At 36.1% G+C, this 22,885-nt stretch overlaps 2 protein-coding genes across 3 annotated transcripts; both read right to left on the reverse strand.

Annotated features, from left to right (window-relative positions):
* Nucleotides 1–7,317: 7,317 nt before the first annotated feature.
* LOC306885680 (riboflavin transporter 2-like) lies at nt 7,318–10,687 on the reverse strand. The gene is made up of 4 exons (XM_079442366.1): nt 10,591–10,687; nt 8,626–9,677; nt 7,760–7,883; nt 7,318–7,650 (listed from the first exon to the last, which is right to left on the reverse strand). The coding sequence occupies exons 2-4, from the start codon at nt 9,642–9,644 to the stop codon at nt 7,441–7,443; spliced, it is 1,353 nt and encodes a 450-aa protein (XP_079298492.1). The 5' UTR covers nt 9,645–9,677; nt 10,591–10,687; the 3' UTR covers nt 7,318–7,440.
* A 15-nt stretch (nt 10,688–10,702) lies between these two features.
* Nucleotides 10,703–21,254, reverse strand: LOC306885679 (solute carrier family 52, riboflavin transporter, member 2-like). 2 transcript variants are annotated; one of them, XM_079442365.1, is made up of 5 exons: nt 19,725–21,254; nt 14,668–14,805; nt 13,710–14,562; nt 13,246–13,369; nt 10,703–12,548 (listed from the first exon to the last, which is right to left on the reverse strand). In XM_079442365.1, the coding sequence occupies exons 2-5, from the start codon at nt 14,795–14,797 to the stop codon at nt 12,339–12,341; spliced, it is 1,317 nt and encodes a 438-aa protein (XP_079298491.1). In that variant the 5' UTR covers nt 14,798–14,805; nt 19,725–21,254; the 3' UTR covers nt 10,703–12,338. The 2 variants fall into 2 exon arrangements, with proteins under 2 accessions (XP_079298491.1, XP_079298490.1); XM_079442364.1 differs by lacking the exons at nt 10,703–12,548; nt 13,246–13,369; nt 13,710–14,562; nt 14,668–14,805 and adding exons at nt 15,557–18,445; nt 18,550–18,668.
* Between the last annotated feature and the right edge of the window lie 1,631 nt (nt 21,255–22,885).

Raw genomic sequence — 22,885 nt, forward strand, 5'->3', positions numbered from 1 at the left:
TTATTGCTGTTAGATATATTTGTCAAATAAGTTTTAGACATTTGCATGTGGTAACAGAAAGACTTTTCATTCAGTAATTTATATATTGCTTAATACAGCGTCTGTATGTACAAGAATATTCAACATAAGCCTGTACTATAATATCAATAAAGTGGGGTCTATATTTTTCCACTTTATTTTGATAAACATGATCAAATTTAATTCATAATTAAATAAATGGGTAATTCTATGGAAATGTCCATTTTTCTGCCCCTATCCTTTACAGAAATATTACACTTGAAAAACACTTTAGGGTTAAAATTTCTTTATATTTTAAAATGAAACAATATGTTATTTGAACAATTACACCTTTTTGAGCCATCAATGTGGCAATATTTGTTTTTTTTAATTAATTATTAAGAATTCCAAGCACCACAAAACTGCTCGTCCTCACAGCAATGAAAGTGCTTTATTTTGAGGTCAAAAACAGGTTTTTCTACCATTTAAAATTCAATAATGTATTGATAACTATCAAATATATTATATAAATGGCATAATAAAATAAAATGCTGAATAAATATAAGATATATAATGAAAACGGTGGTCCCATGGAGTTGTGTCACTGGTGTTATACCCTTTAACAAAAATCATTTATTTTGAAATAAAAATCACACTGATGACATCACTTGACCTATTTTCTAAAGATCTATGAAAAAAGGCCCATGTTATGTCCACTGTTTCTTATTCTTGAACTGGATAATACTGGGTTTCTTTTCAGACCACTTGCATTTATGCATGTGAAACTTGTAATATGAGAATATTTATTATAAAAAATATGACTTGTGTCTATGTAATTTTTCCCATAGTAAACAAAAAAAATTACGACGTTTGTCTTTATTTATTGCAGAATAACAACACTTGCATGAAAATTTACAACGTACTCACTATTACAATATTAACAGCAACTGAAATAAATCAAAACTTATCCAGGGAATAAAAAGAAATAACAAGTGAAAAGGTTTTAAGTAGGCTATATATTTTGTGTGGAGACGTAAAAGACATTTTCCCGAGAAGTCTCCGGTGTAAAGGTATAACGGAAGTACGGATCCACTGCTTCACAGAAAAGCAGAAGTTAGCTGACGTCATTGTGAAAAGGGCCTATCAGAATCCAGTATTCATTAATGCACACCACGTGTAAGGGCAACTCTGCCTCGCCTCATATCACCACCTTGGGTGTGCATCATTTTCTAATAAGGCCCATCATAAACCGTTTAAACCAACTGTTTGTCAGTTTTTACCTTCAAATATTAATTTCAAAATGGCACACTAACTTTTAATACGACAAACGGCTTCTATTTCTTTGTCACACTTCCCCCATGCCTCAGTTCTGCATGCATATATAGGCAGTGGTGTGAAGTAACGAATTACAAATACTCACGTTACAGTAATTAAGTAGTTTTTATCAGTAATTGTACTTTTTGGAGTAGTTTAAAAATTGTGGACTTTTACTTTTACTTGAGTACATTTTAAGTGATGTATCGGTACTTTTACTCCGCTATTTTCATCCGTTTGTGGTCGTTACATGCTTATTTTAATTTTATTTTTATCCATTAATATGATTGGATAGGGAGATAGTGTCTCGTGACTTTCGTCAAATCAAATTGTGTATAGAAAACTTTAACCGCCAGCTGCTGTCTATCATGGCTGCAGGAAGTGCATTCTTCAAGCATCAATGCAGTCACATCTTCCTCTAATATGTTAAGGTAAATTTTGGATTTCTGCTTACTAAATGATTTGTATATATGCTTGCCTATCTACGCGACCTGAAATTTGGTGTGAGGTTGCGGGTATTGCGTACAGTGTTAACTCCCGCAAGTGCCACGTTCAGTAAATTCCCACTCACTTAAGAGCCGCGCGATTTGCGCTGCTTCGTCTCTCTCGCGCGCGTTCAGCTGCAGTCACTTGGATAAGTTTTTGCTTGTTGAACTTGTTGACTTTTGATGAGTTTGAGCGTGTGATGCGCGCTGTGAAAAAGTGTGTTGGAAACACTGTAAAACGATTTGCAATCTTGTAGGCCTACTCAAATTGAGGACCAATATGCACCTTATTGATGACCTGTGGCGTTAATACTGCATCTGTGTCAGCGCGTGATGTAATAAAACTGCAGCTCATTAATAAACTTTTTTTTTTATTTCTTTTTTTTTTATCCATTTTATTCAATCCACCTTCATTTAGCATGTGCACTCGCGCATAAACAAATTTCAAGGTCAACACTTTTTGATCCATTCAGTTGTGCATGCTGCTGATTCACCGAGACCGCCGCGGCTCAGCAAGAGACGTGCGTTTGTGTTCTCTTTTGAAAAAGTTTCCCCAGAAATACTTTATTTAATGCATTTTTCCTTACTAATTGTTTTATCGACATAACAATTCGAGTAATGTATATGTACATGTAATGTACATAATGCCATCCTTCTAGAACAATGTGCATTAGTTAAAATTGTAACATAAATGATCAAGTTTAGTTTTTCTTGTTTCTGTATTGCAAAACGCTAAAACTGGCACCGTTTTGGAGAGAAATGTGCTCTCATTTTAACCCATATCATGGTGTGTGATGCTGAACTATGAGTTTCTAATGGTGTTTGTATTTGCACTGTTCTAAACATTAATATTTGATGTGCAACAATAGCATGCTCTCAGTGGCTTTACACATGATTTTAAATCTATTTTTCAAACTTTATGATTTAAATGGGGATGATTGTACTGAGAATAACTTTCATCTTTTCTTCAACTGAATACTGTTTCTGTGCTGTTTTGATGTGTTTTAAAGAGTTGGCAGTCAAAATCAATCAAAACTGCTGGATTATAGATATTCTTCATTCTTTATGACAAACAAGATAATGTGAATTCCAGAATGTACAACGTTTTTTAAAGGTGACCCTGGACCACAAAACCATAAGTGTCAATTTTTCAAAACTGAGATCTATATATCATCTATACAAAGCTGAATAAATACTCTTTCCATTGGTGTATGGTTTGTTAGGATAGGACAATATTTGGCTGAGAGACAACTATTTGAAAATCTGGAATCTGAGGGAGCAAAAAAATCTAAATATTGAGAAAATCTCCTTTAAAGTTGTCCAAATGAAGTTCTTAGCAATGCATATTACTAATCAAAAATTAAGTTTTGATATATTTACAGTTGGAAATTTACAAAATATCTTCATGGAGCATGATCTTTACTTAATGGCATAATGATTTTTGGCATAAAAGAAGAATACAATTTTTTTTTTACCCATACAATGTATTTTTGGCTATTTCTACAAATATACCTCAGCGACTTAAGACTGGTTTTGTGCTCCAGGGTCACACATGTATAAATTGCAGTGTAGAGCGGTTATTATGAGGGGGTAGAATCCACAGCTCAGTACTCACTACTCAATACTCATGAGTACTTTTAAATAGGCTACTCTTTTACTCTTACTCAAGTAGTTTTTTGGACAAGTACTTTTACTCTACTCAAAACTACATTTTTTGGAAGGTAATGGTACTTTTACTTGAGTATATATTTTCAGTACTCTTTCCACCACTGCATATAGGCCTATTTCCCATAAGAGCAGTTGCAGCCATTTGTAAATTTAAATGGGTGGTTGACTGTATTTTCTGTGTTGTGTTGGTTTGATTGTGTTTATGGGGTGCAGTCTAACGTGTTAATGCTTCATTTAAAAAAAAAAAAAAAAAACATTATTTTTCACATAATTTACCTTTATTACACACTGCTGTCCCTTCTCTTAACACACTGATAATTTCCTGCTCTTATGAAGCCCCTCTCAGAAATACGCAATGGGCTCAGATTGGTTAGCTGGTCCAGTGTGTTGTGATTGGTTAAACCGCCTCTAGTGCGCCTCTAAACTCATGCCCCTCACCTCAGGGGCTTCATCTATATTGCTTATCAATTTGAGCCAGATTGAGACCCAGAGAATATTAGTGAAAAGGATCGCGCAGAACCTGTGCAAGCACGGCTCTTAATGGTATGTTTTTGTTTGTTGTTGTCTCGTACTTTTAGATATTCTTTTATTTGTAAATGTTACTGCATTAGTTAGCTTTTAATATACGGTTTTATTCTGATTAAAGCTTTAATACAGTACAGCAAACGCACGTAACCCATGTATAATGCTTCTCATAGCTATGTGAAAATAAGTGTATAAATGGAACAGTATGGAGCGGAGCTGTGTTGTTAATCTGAATGAGAAAGAGAGAAGCAGAACAGAGTGTGTGCAGGGCGACGCGATGATTAAGAACCGCTGCTTTAGAACATTGATTTTGAAACTCTTGAATCTATTAGAATCGTTAGGAGACAGAATTGCGATTCATAGATGAATAGATTTTTACGTGCACCCCTAGTTTTCTCTTCCTCTTCTTTAAAGCAGTACAACATGGCCTAGCCCCCCTTTGCTGCATGTTCCCGGGGGTGGGGTTTATCTGGGTTTGTGATGTCACAAAACCGGGAAGTAACTCGTTGTAGTCCCTACCAGCCATTTTTGTAGACATTAAACTGTCATAATTTTAAAAGACGATATTTCGGTTTGCATTGAACTTTCAGCTTCGTAACTTTGTAGACATTTTGTTTATTCTCAAGCAGCAACATTACACACTAACTAACGTTAAAAAAGGGAAATCGCAATCAACCACTCCTTTAATGTATCTGGTTTCTGGAGTCATCCACTTCCAGGTAGTTTTAGCTGTGCAAAAAAGCTCGTTTTGTAACTTGATATTTCAAACTGGTGTGTCTGCCATATTATTTAATGTATTATCTTAATTATCAACGCACTGGTTTGTATTTTACCATTTACTGCACTTTGTTATTCTTATCGTTACTTCCCCAAAATCTAGCACATTGATAGAGAATGGCTTACATTTGCATTGGAAAATAAGGTGGATAAGTTGGTGAGCAAGTACGAAATTCTGCTTAAAGGGCAGATTGCTTTAGGGCAACAGCAAATACACATGTACAGTAATCCACTGTAATTATTTACAACAGTAAATTTCTCTCACTCAACTGTAGGTGGCTCTAAAGTCACACACTAATGATTCTGAAAACCTTTAATAGCCTGTTTAATGACAGGTTCTAATGTGACAGCTTCATATACTGGCCACCAGTGGCGAATGTTGTGAAATATTTTTTCAGAGATTTACCTCAAGATCTAAACTTCTCCAAGGCACATGTCTAGAAGCTTCTAATTCTGAAGAACTTTATTGGCTGGTTCAGGAGTGTTTAGTTAGTTCTGGATTTTGTAGGATAGTGTCCTTCCTGGAACTTGATTAGACACCCCTGCTTCAATGTAGGCTATGTGTCTATTCACCTTCATATTTAATGTAAGAGTGGTTGCATGCAGCTATTGTGCGAGGCTTCCAGTGTCATTCACTTCCGGTGTTTTTAGCTGTACAAAAAGGCCTGTTATGCTACTTAATACTGCAAACTGGTATTAGTTATCATATTATAATTAAGTAATCACAAACACACTGGTTTGTAGCGCAAATAGTCACGCTACCACATGTTGTTGTTTACATATAGTGGCTAATGAATCTTAAGTGTTGCACATTCACAGAAAATAGCTTACTTTCATGTTGCAAAATAAAGTGAACACATAAGTGAAATTCAATGGAGTAAAAAAAAAAGTGTGACAGCTAGCCCCGGCCTAATTGTGACAGCAGACTGTTAGTAATTGATGTTTAGTTTTGTACCAAAATCAACTGACAAAATACTTCAAGTTGTTCCTTATTGGTCCTAAAATCATAGAGAATAAAAATCATAGATAATTTATTTGACAAGTCTTTTGTCCAAACTTTTAAAGAGTATAAAACCCTGACCGAATGTTCCGTTTCATAGATCTAGTTTCAACCCTAGTCACAACGGCCCATTAAAAATATGGCAGTATCGTCTGAAACGCAATCGTGAAAAATGTGCAAGATCTCTTCCCCATGTGCATAGGAGAGCTGACCTTCCAGAGTAGTAACTAATGGATCAAAGTAGAAGCAGCTGTTGTATCCAGGCTTTGAGCCAAGCACCCTGTGACACCTGCCAGGCAGACAGGAATATTTTCCATGGGTTTGAATCCCCGGTCACACAGCCATGGTGACCACGCACAGTCAGGGTGGGGTGTATCATCAAAGCCAGCACCCAGAAATAGCCGCTCTGTTAGTAGGCTGCCTGGGTGAGGATTGTTAGAGAGCCAAGAAGACGAGTGGCATTCGCTAACGGTCTCAGTTATCATTGAGTGAAAACTGTCCTGACGAGTGAAGAGATGTGAGGCTGAACTCCCTCCACATCCTAATACATATAACTGTCGTCTTCCCGTTATCCTCTCTCCCTTGATACTGTGATCGCTGGATCAAAGCAAGATGGTGTCAGTTCTGTCCAGACTGTTCTCATCTGTAGTCATTTATTAGAATATCAGCAGTTAAGAAGCGGAGGAGACTTAAGATTATGAATCTTCTTCAAATTGCAATGAAATAAATCTGCAGATTTCTAAGACCCTATCAATTCAATTCATTGCCTTTGCATAATGAAAAGAGACTATAATGTAAGTGGTTCTCAAACTTTCTAACTTCAAGGCTTCTCATTGTCAAAGACAATATTATAGGCCAGCCTGCAAAGGCTGTTTTTTTTTCTCAGATGAGATGATTACAAAATATGAGCTTTTCATTTGTTTTTTATTAACAGAAACAAGGGATTTTAATACGTTCAAATAATCGTGTAGAATCTTTAACTTTTTTAAAGTGAAGAAACCTAAATAAGTGCTGTTGAAAAAGAATTTCTCTGCATGCAGGATTATTATCCTATTTTTTTCCTAACAACTCAGCTATCATTTTAAAGGTAACTCAAGCAAATATTTATGATGAATTTCCCAATATGAACACTGCAGGTCATTTTAAGCAATTGTTGAGGGGACAAATTAAACCTTCCTGCTTACTGTCTATAGGAAACCCAATGCGTGTCATTTACACATTTTATCAGATTTTGCTGATAAAAAATAAATATAAATGAACTTTAAATCATTTTAAGACAAAAAAAAAAAAAAAAAAAAAAAAAGACATGGTAGGTCACCTAGTCAAACTGCTCCTGTGTGAGACCCAATCTGAATGAGTTCTATTCACTGTAGACCGTTACCGCCTCCTAGTGGACTTTTGATAATTCTGGCATATCTGGCATTGAAAATACAGAGTCATGATTAAGATGTTAAAAACAAATAAATGGACAAGTAAGCAAATAAAAACAAAAGAAAAAATGAAATACATCAACATAAAACACTTAGCAAACATATATAGTAAAGCATCTGTATAGTAAAAAATAATCAACATTAAAAAAAAGCTTTTTTACATTCATTCATTTACATATGCTCCCTGATTAAGAATTAATAGAATATTATAATTCATTTTAATATTGTTTACAGAACACTTATCTCATAGACAATTAGTGTTGCACGGGTCACCAGAGGTGAAAAAGTCATATATATTGACCAAAGGAAACATAGTCACCGCCCCCAACATTGAGCCCAACTGCACCACAGCTCCACACCACACAAGAGCACTGTGGCCTTCATCTCGTAAGATGACAGCAACAATCACCTTTACATAAGATAGGACGAAGATGAAAAAGAACCATGCCAACACCTGAAAACACAAGATTACTCAGTGTGAATATACAAAAATATAACAATAAACAACAAAAATGAATGCTTCTTATATTGGAAATAAACACAAACTGGTCCCAAGTACTCACAATAATGACGGCTCCAGAGGTGTCATTAACTAGCAGTGGACATGGACTCAACACAGCCATGCCCATAATGTAAAATCCAATAATAGAGCCAATAGAAGTGAGAACTCCCATCAACAATAAGGACCTGTTCAGAATGCAACAAACTGTTGAGAAGTAGTAAGTATGTTTATAGCCATTCTATCTATCTATGTGAAAAAAGTGCACATAATGTACTTAAGGTGCTCTATTTTCACACACTAATTTTGTACTTACATATATTTAGTACTTCTTAAGATAAACTTAAAATCATCTAAGTGTTCTCTACTGTGCTATTTTGGGACACCATGAATATAAACTAAAATGTGCTTTTAAAATTCAATCTCTGTATTTAAAAATGTGTTTAGTTACCACTTGTAATACACTTGAACCCATCGTTCATACACTAGTACACTCAAGTTTACTACAAGTGGTGAATAAATAATTTTTTTAAATACAGAGATATGTTAAAAGCACATTTTAGTTCATATTTTTGGTGTCCCAAAATAGTACAGTTGAGTACACTTAGATCTTAAGTTTATCTTAAGTACTAAAAAAAATCATTTTTAGTATATAAAGTATACTAATACACTTAAAATTAGTGTGCGAAAATCTATCTATCTATCTATCTATCTATCTATCTGTCTGTCTGTCTGTCTGTCTGTCTGTCTGTCTGTCTGTCTGTCTGTCTGTCTGTCTGTCTGTCTGTCTTTTTTAAACTCATGTCAGTATTTCATGTCCACATACTTATTTGTTTGGTAAGTAGCTGTGTAAAAAGTAGTTATTGTTCATTTAATTCACTATAAAATCAGTTAGTGCATTAAATCGCTATTGTTCATGAAGTAGCTCACCTTTGAGTGTAACACATGCTGATGAAACAAGCTATAGGATTGGCAACATTCGCCATAGTTGCTGACCAGTGATAGGCCTGGTCTCCATATGGTAAACATGAGTACGACTGCACTGATGGCAAACCGGTATTAGTCAGAGCGGTCACCCATGCTAGCATAATGTAGATGTATATGACTTGCATCCATGTGTGTGTCCCTGTCCCGAATGCGCTCTTGGGTTTCTGACTAGCCTTTTGAGGATGCATCATTGGTTTCTGTTCAGATTTCTTGTTTTTCCAGCGGGATATAGGATCTTCATTTCCATTTATGTTATTGGGATGCTCTCGGGCCACAGCTGGATGGTAGTTCAAAAGTAAAAACGCCACCAAACAAACCACCATCATAGCTGCCAGGAAGAAAAAATAGGCTTCAACAGAAAAGTTAGCTGGTTGGTAGTGAGGCACAAGGTAGGTAGTGTCTCTTTCAGACCCATTAAGATGCGTTTCGTTGGGTCTGAGGATTTGAGATGCGTTGACACATTCCATCACACCTACACCTTGAACCATTGCCACTAAAGCTGGGACAAGACCACTCAGGCCTTCTCCTACATAATAAGTCATGAGATACTCCGCCTTTAGCTGTGTCATGAAGGGAAGGAACGTCACCGAAGAGGTGCAGTCCACTAAAGAGATGAAGAAGATGAGGAGCAGCAAAGAAACACTGCGCTCTACACCTTGCACTACTACCGTCTCACTCCAGAAGAAAGCCAGGAAAAGGCTGGCCAGTATCCCGAAACCAACAATAAAATAGATAACTGCAGTCTCTTTGAGCGTTCCTGGGCGGAAGCGGTGCATTAAAGTGACAAACAGAGGTCCGATGTTTGCCATTTGGACAATAACAGAGATGTAGGAGGGAAGATACCAACCCTCAGGTACCTGTGGAACGATGAGAGGCAGCTCCACCCACAGACCACAGATGGTGACCCAGGAGCCCATGCCAAACAGGCCAGCCAAAACATGGGTGAGGATAGACGTGGCCATGTTGATTTAGATCAGACTTCGTAACCTTAATGTCTTCAGAAAACAAAAACGATGTGTACAGTTAGTCCCCAAGAGAATTTTATTCAGTGACAGACATGATTTTTGCAGTTCTACTTGGAGCGATTATGACGTACAAATGACACACTTTATCTTTAGATTCCAAATTTGGTGCAGTCAAGTTTATTTATTCAGCTGTAATGTCGGAGAAGACTCAGCATTGTGTCCTTGAGCAAGACTTTTAAAGGAGTGCTCCAGGGGACTGACCCTTCAGTCAGTGCACACGGCCTTTGGATAAGAAACATCTGCTAATATGAAGTTATTCAGTAACATCTGCAGTAAATGGAGCATTGTCTTACTAAGCCTTTGATGCCGTGCCAATGTATTTAAGGAACAAAGTCAGGAAGATTGTGTTTATTTGCAGAAAGCCTATCAAAGTACAAATCAGAGTGCAGTTAGCAGTGGGTTTATAGGGTCCCTAGTTGAGATCAACAAAACTGTCATAGCAATAAAACTATATATTTACTTTTTTTAATTAAATAAATATGAATAAAATAATGCAGCTTATGCATTAATTTGTACTGTTTCAGCTGCTGTTGTTATATATATGTTACTCTTAGTTACTGAAAGCTCAGCTATTACTTATGCTTTTTTGGTTGTCACTGTCATTGTGGTTTAACTGTTAAATGGTTAGGTCTGTGTCCGTCTAGTTCCAGTAATGCAGAACAACAAACCGTCAGTCGAATATATTAAAGTCATTATCATCGTGTGTGTCGTGGTATTTAAGTCAGCAATTTACTTTTTGTCTCCCATGTCATAGTAAACAGCCCTTTTGTAAAGTGCAGTGCAATTACACAAAACTTAATCATTTTTGTCATAAGCAACAACAAATAAAGCAAAACAAATAAATAAAAAAGATTGATATATGTGAAAAATGACAGGTACTCACATGATCTGAGGCTGATCATATGGAGACAAAGTCCTGTACAATGAGAGGTATGTCTTATATCCTCTGCATGAGAGGGTGTGCCTTTTCTAGCCAACCATGGCACCTGTCTGTTGATGTTTTATCAAGGAAAAAATAATAATTAATGTGTAATTTGTAGATCATTTATTATAATGCCAGAATACAAGTCAGAAAAAGACATTAATCATACATTTATTAAATGCAATATTAACATTCGTATTTTGGGGATAAAAACATCAGTAAGCAATGAGAGCTGTTTTCTTACATACATTCTGGCAGGAATTACTAAGCTGACCAATCACATCTTCAGTAAATGTTTAACTATAACCATTATGTTGGATAAGAATGTAGTAAAAAGGGACTTGATATAACTGCTGATGACTGTTTAAAAAAAAAAAAAAAAACACTTGTGAAGTAGTAGTTTTACATTTTTATAGTTCAGTTTTTAGGTTATTTATTTTTGTTTATTTAAAAGAATAAGCTCCACTTTTTCATACCACACTCACATTTCTTTGTCGTCAAACGAACCATTTATTTACTCAAAAAGCTCTGAGATCTTATAACAGCAGCACATAAAAAAGTGCATAAGAACATGTGAACATATTCAAAACAGCATTAAATAGTTCTATTATGCCATATAATAAATCTTCTTTGAAAATATATCAACAGCATGTTGATATACTGTGCACAGTTAATTAACAGAGTTTAAATCAAGGCTTTAATTAAAGATGTCAGGAATGCAGTTAGTGCTCAACACAAATCTCCAGCTCTCATAGAACTAAATCTGATTTTAAAACAGTTTATATTTTGAATTTATACAATTAGTGCCAAATGCCAAAAATTACACACAAAATTTTTAAAATTTTGATAACTGTCACCAAAGTAAGTGCAAGATACCAGCAGCTGCAAAATTAGATTAGCTGGCCTCAAATCTAAAACATTCAAAATCAAAAGGCTAAAACATGGCAGCACCACACATGGCAGATATGACAGGTTAGACACTTTCAATAATAAATTTAGACTCTGTATGTACATGAAAATTTTACAGATAAACTAAACCAGATATTCAGCAGACAAAGTTGAGTGTCTAAATATAAATCCAGAAATATTGGAATGTGATGATACACATCTTTGCTTGTGGTCGTCAAAACAATTTCATCTTGGAGTCATAAAAAGCATAGTTTTTTCAGTTAGGAACAATATAAACTTACCTGATTTGCATTCATCAGCAATGACCAGCTTGCTGTTGGGAATAAACAAAATACTGTGTATAATACTACACAGATGAAGCATACAGTTTAAGTGTACTTATTGGATAGTGTATTTTGAGTTATAGATCGCTGACTTATGATATCTGGTCTGAACAATTGCTGACATATGCTGAAACCAAGGTTTTCCATTATGAAATCAGACCTGCTCTGATATCCAAACACAGGTGTCTTGTCTTGGTGCATGAAAACACTTCTCACTTAATCTAGATCGAGGTCAAGGTGTTCACACAACACATTCAAAATGACTCAAATGCATCAACCACATATTCTTCACATTCTCAGTGTGCCATCGGGTAACAAAGATGAGCAATGTGATCAAGTGTTGCTCTTTTTTTGCATTGAAAGGAACTCGAAATGTCCTGTGAAGGCATCAGGTTTTCTATCTTTTTCCATGTTAGATTATAAGTGATACCTGTTGTATAAAGGCATAGGGTGAGTGTAAAATCAAGTGCTGTAATATTAACTGCAGTTGTCTGTGCAGTCCTGGGCTCGCTGGAAAACCTGGTACACACTGACTAAAGGGAACATCACGAGAGCTCCAATGAGAGAGCCAGCCTGGATGAAGACTCCACACCAAAGCAAAGCTGCATGCCCTGCTTCGTGAAGCAGAGTCCCAACTACAACCTTCAGGTAAGAGAACAAGCCGGTGAAGATGATCCAGGATATGATCTGAATGAAGAACAAATTACAGGCTTCTGTTAAAAAACTAAAGCTGATGAGAATAAATGGGCTCTAATATTCTCCATATAGTTTAACAGAATTATTTTTATACTGTATTTACAGATAATGTGTACACTATGTGTGGTGACTGAACGTGTGACGTATTTTCATTCATTATTTTTGTAATATAAATCAATAATTAAAGGAAAATAGAGGTTAAGGGCTATTGAACATCTGTGGCATGATGTCTTTTACCCTAGAAAATATTTAAAAAAATTATAAATAATAAATGTTATAATAAGTGAATACTGCTAAGTATAATAATTATATTAAATATTTTAGTGCATTTATAATGGAAGTATAAGAAGAAATTATACAACAATTTCCCCATAAACTTCAGCTGTACACAACTATTAAAATAAGAGGATTTGATGATTCCAACTTTTTTTCTTTGAAATATTGCTATAATGACCCCTTTTCACAATAATTATCTATAAATATTATCTTTCAAGCATCTTAACAATTATATTACTTATTCTTTATCAAATCTTTAGAGATGATATGATAATGAAACAGCCAAAATGGCAAAACAGTTACACCACTTTTGCACGTGGTAGTTCAGTGGTGTAGCAAACAGCACTTTTAAGATTTTGAGAGATTTGTTCTTAGTTCCACTTCCACTCAATAATGACATGCAGTTACTAACCACTAGAGCAACTCCAGACTGACTTCCCAAAAGTGGTGGACAGGGACTCAGCGCAGCCAAGGCCATGAGATAGGCAGCAAAAATACAGCCTCCCAGTGACATCATACCAAGACCAATGCTGGACCTATAATGAAACCATCCATTTCAATTCTAACAATTCAACTAAATTAATAATACTTACACCACACAATCATATGACAAATTGTACATGAGCAGAATTTAAATCAGGGCCACTGTCCTGCTGAGTTTAGCTCCAACTTGCCTCAACACACCTGCATGGAAGTTTCCAATATGCCTAGTAAGACCTTGATTAGCTGCTTCAGGCATGCGTAATTAGGGTTGGAGCTAAACTCTCCTGGACAGTGGCCTTCCAGGAACAGGACTGGACAACCCTGATTTAAATTAACAGGGCCACTAAGCACTGTTATGAAAATAAAAGTCATCAAGAACTTTAACTCGCTTACCTAAGTAGAACAAACATGGCCACAAAGCAGGCCAGAGGGTTTGCAATGTTGCCCAAAACAACAGAGAGGTGAAAGGTCATGGTGCCATAAGGCAGACAGGAGAAACTCTGCACGGACGGCAGCACACCGTTAGTCAAAGCATTGGATATTCCCAGCAACAGGAGCAGGTATATATTGCGTGACGTCCAGAAGGCCACAACAGGTGCCTGTTTTTCAACTTCAACTTGTTCCTCAGAAACCGGGGAACCTCCATTTTGTAAGGGTTGTGTCTCTTCCTCCGTTTTCACTGTTTCCTGCTCAGTCTTTGGAATTTCCTCTGCCACAGTCGGAGTTACCACTCTGTATGTCAGAGCGAAGAAACAGAGAGCAGAAATCACCAGCATCACAGACAAGAACCAGAAGAAGTTTTGAGCTGAGAAGTTTTCTTTGAGATAGTGGGGCTCTGTGCCGTTGGCCGTCTCAACACACTCTAGTTTCCCTACACCCTGACCCAAAGCGACCACACAGGGAAAGAGTGCACAAAGACCCTGTCCGACAAAGAATGTCCGGATGTATTGTGGGGGGTAACGGAACATGAAGGGTAAGGAGGTGACGTTGGAAGTGCAGCAGACAAATGACAGGATAAAAGTAAGCAGCAGGAACGGGACAGATCTTGGTTCTCCAGCGACTGTGACCACCTGGGACCAAAAGAGAGCAAGAAACACAGCTGCAACCACCGCTAGCACTTGTATGATGTGGATAACCAAGCGTTCATTCAGCCATCCTGGAGCAAAGTGGTGGGTTAAAGTCACAGCCACTGGACCCAAATTCCCAAATGCAATCAGCACTGAAATATAGGCTGGCAAGTTCCACTCTGTAAAGAAAAGACATGTTTTAAGTTCTTCATTAGGATAAATACAGCATCTACTAGGTACAGCTGTGGTGGCACATGTTGAAGTTTTATTAAAACACTATTTACCTTCAGGTAGAACACCTACAACCACCGGCAGCTCAACCCATAATGAGTTCACAGAGATCCATGAGCCCATTCCAAACAGAGCCACCAGAATGTGTGTAACGATGGCATGATTCCACCATGTATCTGCCATTTATATGTCTAGGAAAAGGGCACAAGTAAGTTAGAGCAACCATGTTTTTAACTGTACATAATACACTTATTTATTGTGACTGTATTAGAAAGAATAGAATAGTCAAAGTAAATTGCTTTCCTTATGCTAAACTGTGTCATCTGATATGGATTGAATTAAAACTAATAAACGTCAATGACTTCTCAGTTTCACTGAAATGTTCGTTCAACTGCCAGTGCTAAATTATTAGTGTTCACTGTACAGCAAAGCAATATACAGTATATAGCAAATGTAAATTTAAAAGAAAAAAAAACAACAAATATTGGATGATAACAAATTATAATAATAAAAACGGTATGGATGGATGAATCACATTTTAGCTGCTTAAAGTGGAGGATTCTTTAATGAACAGAACATTTAAATACAATCATTTCTTTAAAATACACTTGACTTATAACATTATAAATGCTTTACTGCACTTTTTCTCAAATGAATGCATCCTTAATAAGTTTATCAAAACATCAATTTCATAGTGATTCAGAACATTTGTATAATATATATATATATATATATATATATATATATATATATATATATATATATATATATATACACACGCATATATACATAACATTATATAAATACTATTTATGCTATGTAGTATGCAAAATAAAAATAATGTAGTAGATTACCAATAATAATAATAATTATTATTATTACTATTATTATCATTGTTATTATTGGTAGTAGTAGAATTTTGATTAAAAAAAAAAAAGTCAGGACAAGTATTTTGCTACAAACATTTTTATTTTGTAATGCAACTTCTATACAAAAAAAACAATGAACTAATTAACTGTTGTGATACTAATGTCTAGTATTCCAGTAAAAGAACAAGCTTGTTAGTAACAGAACATCTGACAACAAAGATGTTTACCATATGTGAAAACAAAGAAAGAAACTAATGCAAGTAGAATGTATTCAACATTTTTATCAGGTTAAAATACAATCAGAGAAAGTCAAAGTTCTCCCTGTAACAAGGGCCAAAAACATTTGTTTTCTTTATATCAATACTATGCCTTTGTTGAGTTTGCTGACCAGTGGCTGTGCTTTGGGGGTCTAGGGATGATGTTTCAATCGGGGTCTCTTGAACCTCAGTGTGATCAAGCACATTCTCAGTTGGTGATGTAACTATTACTCTCTCATTTGGCAGCATGTCCTTCAGTGTCGAAACCATGTCGTTCAAAGAGAACTCTATGTGAGTTAGCTTTTTGTCTCTGGAACCCAAGATGCTCTTTTGGTAGTTCAGCTCACATCGAATGACCTCACGTATATGCGCATGGCTTGCCCCTTCTAGTTTTGTGAGCATTCGTTCAATGTCTTGCTTGCTTTTACATGGGCCACCGTATTTTGAAACTGCTCCAACAATCATTTTCCTATAAATGTGATCCTGAGCTTTTTGCTTTAGTCTAGACACCTTTATTTTTTTTGTGGCATTTAGATTTGCTCCGTCAAAGATGGAGTAGCGTTTTTGAATAGTTTTGACAGGTGACAATGTGACCGCTGCTGATGTAGCTTCATCTGCTGTCTCTCGGGAAGCAGGTTCTTGTTCTGCATTTTCAGAAACTGAACCCTCGGTCTGCCCAAGAGTTTTATCAGGCCTGTTCTTCTCATAAGGGTACGCGTGACCAAAGGGGTATTCGCCCATCAGCTGTGAAAATGTGCAGTTTGCCATTTGAACGGCTATATCTGTAGGAAGATCTTTGCAGTGTTCGCCGCCAGGTAAGAAATCTTTAAGACTGTCCTCTAGTACAGCTGCGAGGGCTTTCATCATCCTCTGTAGGCAAGCTTTCATCAGAGTACCGAACTGGTTCTCTGCATTATCACGGCAAAATCTGAACACTCCTTCGAAAGTCCCCTCTTGCATTGGAACCTGTAAGAATACATTCACAAAGGCTTCTGGTTGCAAAAGGCAACTCGCATCTTGCGACCATTCCAAGAGCTTTTCGTACAGGCACAGGATGTATCTACTGAAAAGAGGATATTCTCCATCGCTCTTCAGAAGCTGCCAAATGGGCCCCAAGACTTTAAGGTAGACAACAGCAACCACACAGACCAATGCCTGCAAAGCCTCGTCGTTTGCGTCAGAATTGACACTCTCCAACAGGATATTCGAGTCGTCATTTAGAAGCTGCAGGTCAGATACAAAGAGAGCAACATCTTCATGATGGTGAATGAGTCCAGCGGCTGCTTCAAAGTAATTAATGATACGATTTGACCTATAAATTGGCAGTTTGGAAGGGTTTTTTCTTTCAAGGCAAAAAGCAAGCCAGTGTCTGCGGTAATTTGGGTTGGTCTCGCATGGACATAACATTTCCGAAGCCATGTGAATGTAACGGGTCACTGCGCTCTCATCGAAGTTGACAAAACTCTGAAATCTGGGGTGCTTATCGCGTCCGAGTTTCTCGCCCGTCGTGTTCACAATATCTTTTTCGAATGACATCATTTGCTGTTCAATTACATCAGTGAGTTCAAAAAGGAATTGGCAGATGTAACGCAGGAAATTCAACGGTGGCACTAGAGGATGGGTGCTTCCTTTGACCTTGTCATCGAGGGTTCTTAGGTTAGCATCTTCCTTTAGCATTGCAGAGAAGTGATTTTGAAGCAGATCCAGTGAAACCACCTTAGCAGCTTCGTTCTTTCCTCCATTCACATCTGCAATCTTTTGCCAAGACAACACAGAGATATCAAGAAGTGTTACATTGTCGCCCGTGTCGGTTCTTGGGTCTTCTTCCACATCCTTTAGTGACCGTATTGGTGTTTGATGGCTCTGTGATCCCTGTTCCCTTTTAACACTGAATGCATGGGGCTGCTTGGGTTCATGATGAGTTTTCACAGTCACATCTGTCGGCAAAATACGGATGGGTTCATCTTCCTCCTTGAGCGAAGAAGTAGGTTTATGCCTGGAAATGCAGCGTTTCTTCCTCATATGTGCTTTGATCACTGCCACCCTCCTGTATTCAATATCATCAGCATTAGCTTCAGGAGCAAGATCAAATGGACTCTGAAGAAACTCATCCAGAAATCCACGGCTCCTCTTTCGGCTCCTCTGATTGTTGCGGTACTGTATTCTGAAATTCTTGAGACTTGACCGTAGGAGCCTATAGGCTCTTTGGATCTTGCCATCACTACAAAATAAAGGCTCAAAGTTACGAATCCAGGACACCAAGACAACCGGGTCTAATTTCTCTCGTGAAATAAAATTAGTCAATTCGAGAATGAGACCGTTTGTGAGAGCAGTTAATTTTGCACGATCAGAAAAGTAAGACATTTCAAGTAAATCTCTTCTCCCAATTCCAATGCTATCACATATAGGTCCAACAAATTCAAAGTTTACATCTGACTCAAGAAACTTCTGCCTGGCATCTCCAGTTAAGCTCAAAGCTGTCATGGTGTTTCTCTCAATCAAGCTTCGGAAATCAGCCGACTGAAACATTGGGACAATCTTTTGGAGCCACTGAATTAAATCAACCCATGAAATATCTTGCTCCTCTCTCATCAGTCCAATCTGAACCAACATGCTGATTTTCCAGGGCTTTTCATCCAGCTCCAACAGCTCTCCATAATGAGCACCAAGGAAGTCGTCAACAAGCTTGGAGTAAAAATCATCCTCTGCAAGACAGTTTTCAAATATAAATAAGCAGATAGGCTACTTTTTAAAAAGTTGTTTGTTTTGATAGTAAGACATTGAATACAAAACAAAAAATAGTACTCACTGAGCTCAGCAGCAATGGTCTTAGCACTCGCACTAGAGGGACCAAAGTCTTGCAGGCCTTCCATTGTTGAACATCAAAGTGGCTTGGCTTGTTTTTTTTAAACCATCTGGTGGAGCACGCTTCCAAATAAAGGCCAGATAAATGTTTTAGTAATAACGACCAGAGAATACTAGTCCACAGCTGATCTTAACCGTGCAACAAAGATTATCCTTTAGGTTATTTTTTTTATCATGTTACAACAGGTGTACCTGCCTGAGACTATAGTTTTCCTATTGGTATTACAGGTTTATAGTCAATTTCAACTTAAAAATTAATCACTCATCTTTTGCTTTTTCCATCTTTATATTTACAAGACACATCCTTTGATATATATTACATTATTAAGTTTCTTTCCTTAAGGTAAGTTTGTGGCAAAATATAACAAATTCTCAATATAAATAGTAAATACTATAAATATACAGCTGTTGCTTGGTATTAGCCAATGCTGTCATCAGAAAATTAATTAAGATTACACCTTTCATACGCTTTTTAAAGGACATCCCATATTAATTAATCACCTTAATTTTAAAGTCGTGATGATATTTACAGTAATGATATCTGTGGTCTCCTTGACAATATATTGTAAGGGTTATGACTTATATAAGTGTATTATTACTTGTTGTGCATGTCACACAAAAGCACAATAAACTGAATGAATAGAATTCATGGGATAAAAATAACAGAAAGAATGGTGCAAAAGGTCAGTTGCATCACTGCTAGCTTTAGCGAACAAGATGTTCAAGCCTCATTTGCGCACGCGGCTGATTTTGTAAGCAAGGTGCTGTATTATCGATTTCCTACTATTGCATTTACTATTATTGACTAAATATCTATTTTGCTTGTTTAGGTTTTACCGTTTGAAAAAATCTCAAGTACTAGGGCTGAAAACGAGAACATACGTTTTCATTCTTCATAGTTTTTTTCTATTTAGCGCGCGAGTAACTTATGCGTCAATGCACTATATCGTGAAGTTTGAAAACATGTTGTCTGTGTTTGACTGCTATTACTGTGGGAGATTGCCATTGATAAGACGTTTAAACAATACTACGTAGCAAACGTGTTTAAAACTTAAATTAGCAGTGTATGTATTCATGTATTTACATCAACGGTAATGTTTAAGTGCGAAATGTACTCACCGACTTATTGTTCGGCAGTAGTACAAATTGCTTTGTAGTAGATATAGGTGTGCTCTGCAGCGTGTTTCTCTCTTTGGACCCTTTGCAGTGAGATAGAGAGAGTCGGGGATTCCGATTCATCAATAATTTTCATAAAACGGAGGAGCGTCCACTCTGTATCATGGACTTCCCTGTTGAGTCACGTGTGTATCTGAAGAGTCTTTGATTGGCCATGTTCCATGCATTCTTTTTGGTTAAAAAGGCTATGCTAGCTAGTCCAACTTGCTTCAGCGAATCACTTACAAAGAGTCGGTTCGGTGATTCTTTTGCGTCATTACGTAATCACTTCGACCCTTACCCTGGCCAACTAATATTTTCTTATTAATTATAACTGAATGATTGTGTACTTTGTGGTTTACACCCGGGCATGGCTGTAATTTAAAAAATGTTTTTGCAAAAATAATCCGTCCAAACCGTTCCAATAAAGCAATATGTAGGTTCTTCTTTTCTATAAACTTCCATTAATTAAAGTCTGTGGTTAAATTCACCTTAACGTGCCCCAGTCTTGTTGCAGCAGTGAGTCCGCTCATACAACATTGTCAAGTTTAACGTAAATATAGTTCTGAAATTTTTAATAATTAAAGTGGTGTTAAAATGAATAGAAAGAAACATTCTTGTATAATGTTGTTGACTCGCGGACCCGTCGGACCGAATCAGTCCGAGTTGTGAACGAAAGATTCAGACATTATTAGCGAACCATCGATTAGACTCAAAAGATTTTGTTAACGTCTTAGCCTTTATATCAGATATCAGACGAACAATTGCATTAAAAAAACGACAACGTTTCTGTCCGCGTCAGCGTGCATATAATCGTTTATTTTATGAAGAACTGTACTACTATGTGCTCTCGTGTTATTGCCTTCTTAATATTAGTTGCTTTGGATAAAAGCATCTTTTGCCGTTAAAAGACGAAGAAGAAAAGCATCTTCTGAATGAATAAATGTAACTAAAAAATATTTTGCAAAAATGTAAGATGGTCCTCACTGCAGAACACAAGATCCCAGGCTGGGCAGATGGCAGCTGCACGAAAGCGGATATGACGACAACATTGGCGCCAGTGATGGGAAGTTCGGATCATTTTGAGTCCCGTTCAGCAAAATGAACGAATCTTTTTTCGAGTCATTTCATTTTAGCAAAATATAATTCAAATGTTACGTGTTACTTTCCAAACACATCTACTACTTATGCAAACGTTTATCAAACTACAAACAATACAAAACTATAAAGCTATAAGAAACAGAAAATATTAATTCATTGTTTGCCTGGGTCTTTAGTCTATGATTTGCGCACCACCTCTTATCTGACGAGTCTTCGGGTTTGAGGCGATCGTTCATCACGTGACAGCCCCATACGCTTAACCCATGCAGTCTGAGCCGGAAACAGAATTTTTTTTTTTTTCTGTTACATCAAGTTTTTTTTTGCAAAAATAATAAAGAATACAGTATGATGGAAAACAAACAGAAAAGAACAGTATGTACAAAGAACAAAGTACCTTTCAATAATAATAAAAAAAAAAAAAAACATGGATTAATAGATAGAAAATGTAAGTACTTTAAATTTGACAGAAAAAAGAGAGATAGAGGGCATACCAGTAAAGATACAAATATATTAAGGGGAAATCTTAAATTTAGCACAAATTCTTGAAGTTTTTAAAGCTTTCTTTACATTGATATTGTATTTAAATACAATTTCAGTTCTTGTTTGAAGATGTTAAAGTTTAGTATATTTACATTTATGGACATAAAACTTTCCAATAAATAACAGAAGGTTTATACAAAAACTTGCATTAAATAGATTCTTATCTTTAACATAAAACCCAAAAACAATGTGTTTATAGCACAAAGAGAAATCATAAAAAACATTTTGGACAATCAAAGCATTAAGATTATTCCAAAAAGACTGAACACAAGGACATTCCCAAAACATATGAGCTACAGTTTCAGAAGAGAATTAACAGAAAGAACAAGATATATCAATGTCACTTTTAAATTTCTGTAAAAACTGCTTGACAGGATAAAACCTGTGTATTAATTTATAAGATATTTCTTTAACTTTATTTGTTAAAAACAATTTCTGAGGAAGTGACCAAACCAACCACATGGATTCAGGAGTGGGAGGACAAACAGAAATCAATGAGCCACTGTTATTATTTCTAAAAAGCATACAAATTTCCAAAGAGATGGCCTTTAAAACAGTATTAAATTATTTTCTCAAAACAGGAAAATGATATCTTAAAATAAAATCAGAATAATTAAACAAATTGCCATCATTGTCAAACAACTGGTTCACTAACATCACTCCATTACTGAACCGATTTTCTAAAAACAAGGACTTCCTCTTATGTAAAATATTCCAAATAAAAAAGTTGTGTGGCGAGAAATTATGCTTATAAATAAGTTTCCAAGCCAAAAGCATTTGCTGATGATAATTGGAAAGTTTGATAGGGAGTTTACTAATGGAAAAATTACACATTAATAAAAAATGTATTCCACCTAATTGTGAAAAGACATATCGAGGGATGGTGTTATTGAGAGAATCAAAATCAATAAAATTTAAGCCACCTTTATTGTAAGAATTTAAAATAACAGATTTTCTAATAATGAGTTTTATTTTTCCAAAGAAATTTAAATAACATTACATCAATTAACTTACAGGTTGGTCTATCTACAAATAAAGAATTAGCAGCATAGGATAATCTAGAGATACCCTCAGCTTTAGTAAGCAAAGTCCTTCCTTTCAATGACAGATCTCTTAATAACCAAAGATTAATTTTTTTTGTTTTTTCCATAATTGGGTTAAAATTCTCCTGACATCTTAGCTTAGAATCTTTAATTATTTTGACTCCTAAATATGTGACATCCTCTTTAATGGGAATATTACAGATAGAAGATGCAGCACATTTTTTAATTGGAAGTAACTCACATTTATTAATATTAAGCAGAAGGCCAGATGCATTTGAGAAAGATAAAAGAGACTTTAAGGCAATTGGGATCTGAGAGGCATCTCTTAAAAACAATGTTGTGTCATCAGCCAATTGGCTAATAATTAATTCCAATCCAGCTACAGAAATTCCCTTCACAGGGCTCTCTTTAATATGGAAACATAAAAATTGTGTAGCTATT

The sequence above is a fragment of the Barbus barbus genome (assembly GCF_936440315.1).
Source record: "Barbus barbus genome assembly, chromosome: 19".
NCBI classification, from domain to species: Eukaryota; Metazoa; Chordata; class Actinopteri; order Cypriniformes; family Cyprinidae; genus Barbus; species Barbus barbus.